Here is a 6,584-nt window from a genome sequence, read left to right as displayed (position 1 = left end):
CCGGATTTGGGTTTTCATCCATCCGGAGAGTCCAGACCATTCCCGACCTCCCGAGGCGCGGTCGGGGACTCCGGACGAAACAAAAACGCGCGAAATGTCGAGCGGGCCCGCGTTGTTGGCCACAAAAAGGGTAGTTCCCTCCATTTATTTCGTTTTCCCTCCAAAATGCACCGCATATACCCATTTTCCCCGCCGAATTTCGGAGGAGCTACCGCCATTCCCCCTCAGTTGCAGCTCCTCCTCTTCCCTTCCACCACCATGCCGCCGAAGAAGATCGGCGACGACGACGCACCGAAGGCGAGGAAGTCGCGGGCGCCGAAAGAGAGGCCGTCGGGCTGGACAAAAGCAAGGTGGGCGACGGATGTGGAGCAGCGGCGGACCAAAACTCGCGGCAGGACGGAGAGGGAGAAGAACCTCGCGGCGAATACGGCGGCGGCGGCGGATGAACATGCGAGGATGGTCTCCATGTCCATGAACATGGGCCAGCCGCGCGTCGGCCAATTCCCCGGTTCATGGCCGACCGAAGCTAGGTACGATCGTCTCTCCTTCCAGCTTCTCGCCGGCGTCACCGGCCATGTTCTAGGACACCTACGTCGCCGGCATGTCGAGGTTTACGCCGTCGCCGACGGAGTACGAGGGCATCTCATCTGCCCTGCGCCATGGGCCGCTCTCCTTCTCCAACCCCGGGATGCCTCCGCCGAATGACGAAGTGATGCACGAGATGATCACGTCGGGGTCCATGGCCGCCACGTCGAGCCCGGGTTTCTTCACACAAGAGGAGGAAAGGGCGACGGAAACCGTCGCCTCGCGGGGTGTCTTCGATGATCGGAACGACGGGTTTGGAGACGGCACCCAAGACGTTGATGAAGAAGAGGAGCAGGTCGACCTTGACTAGGAGGAGGACGCGCCTGAGCCCACGCCAACGTCAAAGGGGAGGAAGAAAAGGAAGAAGAACTCGCCGCCGACCGAGAATCAAATGGACGGACAAAGAAGAGGAGTGCGTCACAGAAGTTTGGAAGACCGTTTCCATGAACGGCATCACCGATGCCAATAAAAACTATGAGATGTACTAGACCATGGAGGCGCGCATTGCTGCGCCCGTCAATATTTGAGAAAATAACTATAGAAATATCTGACAATACCTGAACAATAGAAACTTTTGGTAAGACTTGATACAAGTGGCACACGTTCACACCAAGTCAGAACTAATGAACTCGTTCAGTTTACTTTATATGTCTTTGCAAGAGAGAGGGTACAACTGAGAGCTTCGGGTTTAGACTGTACTCAAGGAGAGCCTTGCTCTGCAGTTGGTATACTGACAAGAGTAGAGGGTCTTTAAAATGTTTGCTTTCAGCTATAAATCACTATTCAGAAACAATCGGAAGCATGCAGTACTAAAAGTACAACAGGCATTGGCATCCTAACAAAATCATGGTTAGTATACATGCAGTGTTCTAATTTCAGTATTTCACTTATTCTTGTAAAGAGAAGCAATCTTTAAAAAAATGCCAAAAACGAACCACTGGCTTGACATGTGATGCATGCCAATAGACAACAACCATTATTCAGAAGCAAGAATAGGCATGCAATACTAACATAGATCAGACCTTGGTATCAAAACTCTCCGCCCTCTTGGAAGAATCAAAAAAATTGTTAACCCACAACCAAGTAGTCTTTTCTAAGCCATGACATATTTATATTTTTCAAATACAATGGTTTATTGAGTTAAATAGAAAATCTAGGTATCATGACAGTGCTAGCAAAATTAAAATTGTAAATGTGGTGTTCCCACAAGTTACTTTTACCTGCTTTTGAGGTCAGGATTTAGAATTATCATTTAAGAAATGGTTTTTAGATTCTTTCAGAAATGATTGAAAAAGGGGTGCTAACAAACAACAGTACAAAAACTAAACTTTACACTCTTGCATGCCAAAGCTCATCTTTGGAATTGAGAATTTGATCTCTTTATAATTATCATCAGTGAACATTTTAAATATCCCCACGAACTCAGGATCCTCTACTTGTTTCATAACATACATACTACATAGAGTAATGTTCTAAGAAAAAAATAGACGCACCATCTTTTCTTCTTTGGAAAGTCAAGCCCTTATGTTTAAGTTCTAGGAACAAATTATGAAAATCAACAAAGTTAGCCAGCTCATATGAGCACAGAATTATGGCATCAAAACTGCAATCACTGGGTAGCTGATGGTACAAATGTACAAGAAAAGAGACTTAATATGCTAGGAGAAAATGCAAAAAAACTAAAAGTATTATATATTGAAGAACTGGACCTGATGGTAGATGCAAGTACTAAAAGCAGAACACCATGCGGCACCTTCAATATTCTCTCAAACTGATGTTTGTGATCCCCTCATATGGTCCATGGGCAATGACGTAAACAGACAATAATAGTCAGATGGATTATCGCTGCTTTCAACAGTGAAAGATGCAACCGTTGTGTCTTCTAAATTGGCACCCTACATTACATAGACTAACCATAATGTTGAACTAATAGAGAGTCAAGCAGAAACTACTACAAGCCTTAATCGTTAAAGTGAAAAGGTTATAAGCATCAGAGTTTCATAAATTCGTGCCAAAATGATCACATAAACTGGCGATCACCTGAATTGAAAAGCTAAATTATCTTTTTAAGAAACTTGTAACCACAGATTATTTTCCCAAAACAAATAACAAAAATACAACTGCGCTCGGTCACCCGGAACAAACTTGTGCATTCCCCTACCCTAAACAAGCAAAGTTGGTATACCTAAACTTCAAAGTGTCGCGTGCAGTGTGTACTCCTTGCTTCCTACCTCACCGGTCGCCACACAGAACGCCTAAGGACATGAGAAAACACACAACAATGCGTCAGAGATCAAACACAAGTCGAACGGAATGATGTGGTGCAACACTGGACAGGAACAATAGTACCAACCAACCTGGATGCCAGCCATCGTCTCCCCACGGAACGACATGCGCGAAACTCCTCCATCTTACACTTCATCTGTAAGTTTGACACATAAACCAATCAACCACAGGAAGAAATATAGGGAGAACCACATAATTTGTTAGGGACCATAAGGCCTTCCACGCAGCAGGCCACATGATCGTTGGGAAGCTTTAGAAGTGGTATCAAAGTGCGCTAATGGAGTCAACAAGACAATGGTAATCGCGGGCTCCCCAACCGCTGATGATGTACGGCCTTGGCCGCACCAACCATTGTGATGGCTGGAGGGGAAGGGGACTGAAGATGGATCATGGATGTGTGTCCAATCCGTCCATAGGCGCTAGGACTTTCTCAACATACTTTCCTGCCTGAGTGTCTGAGGAGATGGCGGCACACCGGAGAATATGAAAAACAGGCAGGTGGAGGCCTTGGTGATGAAGCGCCGCCACCGATCTGAGAGAGGAGCTCCTCGCCGCCCCAAGGTGGAGCTCCTCACCTACGCACCGTCACAGAAGGAGGGCGGAGGTTGCTTCACGACGACAGGGACGCGAACTCCACCTTGAAGCACACGGGCGAGGGAATGGCTGCGCCATGCCGCTGGCTGCATCGCCTCCCTGCCGTTTCTCCTCCCGAGTCCCGACCCCAACCCCTAATTATGTACTGTATTTTCTTGTTTGTCGATCGAATCGGCATGGTAGCTGAGTTGAGTAAGCCCAAACAAACTACAGGCCAATTCACCGTTTCTGGCCCAAATAACATCCTGCGGGCTTACTCAATCCAGGGAGTAGCGGCCCTAGAACGAGAAGGGCCTTTCTTTTCGCTACGTACGCACTTAACACAGACATAAAGCTTGTTCAGGACGGTAATTAGATTTGGACCATTGGATCGTTCGATCGGACGGCCCAGGATGTGAAATCGCTGAGAAGAGGTCCTGGTGGTTCCATTTTACTGTTACTCAATTGGCAGCGGGTCCAAAAAAGGAACTAATTAGTACTCCTTGAAAGATTTACTACTCTTTAGTATAAAAATTACTAAATGAAAGATTTACTACTCCTTGATATGCCTCTGAATTGAACAGGTTTGCTCTGCCAATTAAAGTTCCAAAGTCCAAACGAACAAAAAAAAAAAACTGAATATTTGAACATTCAGACAAGCAGGTTCAGCAAGTAGTGTATTGTCTAAACTCTAAAGCGTCGTCAGTTCCTGCCCCTGGGCACCAGCCGTGCGCGGAGCGGCTTGGCCATGACTACAGAGAACTCCGTCTTCTCGGCGAGGTCTACCTCGTCACCTGGAACCTCCTTCCACTCGAACTCCTTGACCAAAACGGCCACGAAGTACTCCAGGTGCAGCATGGCGATGCCGAGCCCGGCGCAGATCCTCCTCCCTACGCCGAACGGCATCATCCTTATCTCCCTGCTGCCGGTCACGTCCACCCCCTCACCGTCGCCACCCGGCAAGAAACGCTCCGGCACAAACTCGGTGGGTTTCTGCCACTCTCGCTCGTCCCTGCCCATGTCGGCAACCATGAAGTTCACCGTGGCGCCCTTGGGGAACAGGTACCCGCTGATCTCGATGTCCTCCGCCGCCTTGTGCGCCAACACGAAGTGCCCCGGTGGGTGCTTGCGCAGTCCCTCCAAGACGACGGCCTTGAGGTACGGCATCTTTTTCACCTCCTCCTCGGTGACCTCCTCTGGTCCAGTCGTCGTCGCTTTGATCTCGTTGTAAAGATTTTCTTGGATGCGCGGGTTCTTGACCAGCTCGGCCATGATCCACTGCAGCGCGGTGGTAGTCGCGTCGGTTCCGGCGGTGAGGAACTCGGAGCAAAGGTTGGCCATCTCGTCGTCGGTGAGCGCTCGCCCCCCCTCGTCGGGGAGCTTGATGTCGAGGAGGGTGTCCACGTACGAGTGCTCGAACGTCGTGTGAGCCTTCAGCGCGGCTGCTGTGCCCGCGCCTCGGCTGATCCGATCCTTGCGCGCCCGCCGAGCCTCAATCAGCGGCAGGAAGAGCTCCTTCTGCCGCCGCCGCAGGGCGAATCCCGTCTTGAGACGGCGGCGGAAGAGGTGCTTGGTGACTGCCGGCCAGAACTGGAAGACGCTCGTCTTGCGCGCGACGTACATGAGCCAGTCGCGCTGCGCGGCGCCAATCGCCCGCACCGCGGCCTCGTCGAGCCTCTCTCCAAAGCACATGAGCACGAGGAGGCAGAAGATGGCGTACCGGAAAGCTTCCACGACCATGACCCCGCGGGGCGGCGCCTGCTCGGACTCCCGCAGCAGCTTGTCCGCGAGCACGCCGCGCACCCAGGAGCGCGCGGGCGCGAAGAGGCGGACGCGCGACGGGTGCAGCGTCTCGGAGACGAGGTTGCGGCGCAGGAGGCGCCACGCGGGACCATAGTTGGCGCGCGAGATGGTGTTGTCGCTCTCGCCGAGGAGAGCGCGCGTGGCCGGCGGGCGGTCGGCCAGCGCGGCGCCTCGCTCCACCAGGGCTGCGTGGGCCACGCGCCGGTCGGCCACGTAGATGGAGAGGCGGGATCCGGCGCGCAGCGACACGACGGGGCCGTGCCGCGCGAAGAGGCGCTGGAGGAGGGGCTCAAGGTCGGCCGAGGAGTGCCTCAGCCACAGCAGGCTGCCGAGCACCGGCAGGGCGAAGGGTCCCGGCGGGATGCGGCTGCCATTCTTGGTTTTACCCGCGCCACGCTGCGCGATCAGGAGGAGGACGAAGGGGATGAGGAGGCAGGCGAGGAGCAGGAGCCATGCCTCCATTGTGAGTTCTTGCTTTGCTCTGCGCTACTCAGCTCCGTTTATTCAAATATACTCCGTAGTTCTTAGCTCTAGACTGTACTAATCAGAATCGTCGGTCGCTGATTTCATTTTATGTATTCATTGTTTTATTCTTGAGGGTCTTTATGGGCAAAAAAAGACAATAAGAACGGACCGTTTCGTCCTGGGTCCCGCGAGTCCCAGGGCGAAACCCTAGTTTACCGCCGCCGCCAGCCCCGTCCTCCTCTCCCCCGCCTCGCCGCCGCCAGGAGGCGCCACCGGGCGAAGCTCGGTCGGTGTCGGCGGCGGCGGGGCGCCTTCTCTCCTCCTCGTGGTGATGGCGGCGCGGGTGGCATCGGTGCAGGGAGGTGCGGCCCTGGACGGTGGGTGGCGACGTCGACCGGAAGGCGGGTGGCGTTCGCTGGTGCTGGCCGATCTCCTTGGCCGTGTGGACGGTGAGGAGTTGGCGGAGGGCTGGTGTTGACGTCAGAAACCCCCTGGCGGGCAGAGACGGGCAACACAGTAGAGCCGGGAACAACTAGGGCTGCGGCTGGCCCCAGTCCCTCAGAGCGACGGCCCGCAAAGCCTCCTGGTCGCACGTCCGATGCTATCGCAAGGGCGTGCCACCTGACCTATACCTGGTCAGGAAGGTGTGGATGATGCCTCGCTTAATTTCCTGCATGGCATACACGTAAACATTAAATACGAGCCTCGATCGGCTCTCAGGTTATCCTGTGAATCGGCTCAAAGAGCTGATCCACCCATTATTCGAACAAGGTGTCCGAATATATGGTGGTCCTGCTTGATCAAGATAAAGCTAATGAGATCTACGACGATTTAGGGTTTTCACCGCATAATCGGATCATCCTACTCACGAT

At 52.8% G+C, this 6,584-nt stretch overlaps 1 protein-coding gene across 1 annotated transcript; it reads right to left on the bottom strand.

Annotated features, from left to right (window-relative positions):
- Window positions 1-4,146: 4,146 nt before the first annotated feature.
- LOC124680350 (cytochrome P450 89A2-like) lies at window positions 4,147-5,709 on the bottom strand. Its single transcript, XM_047215421.1, has one exon. The coding sequence runs from the start codon at window positions 5,707-5,709 to the stop codon at window positions 4,147-4,149; it is 1,563 nt and encodes a 520-aa protein (XP_047071377.1).
- Window positions 5,710-6,584: the final 875 nt, after the last annotated feature.

The sequence above is a fragment of the Lolium rigidum genome, unplaced genomic scaffold, assembly GCF_022539505.1.
Source record: "Lolium rigidum isolate FL_2022 unplaced genomic scaffold, APGP_CSIRO_Lrig_0.1 contig_13094_1, whole genome shotgun sequence".
In the NCBI taxonomy this organism is placed as follows: Eukaryota; Viridiplantae; Streptophyta; class Magnoliopsida; order Poales; family Poaceae; genus Lolium; species Lolium rigidum.
Note: the sequence above shows the minus strand (reverse complement) of the source record. Positions and strands in the feature narration are given on the sequence as shown.

What these genes read in the sequence shown, in the direction of transcription:
- LOC124680350 (XM_047215421.1), bottom strand. Translation starts at nt 5,709, where the DNA reads ATGGAGGCATGGCTCCTGCTCCTCGCCTGCCTCCTCATCCCCTTCGTC.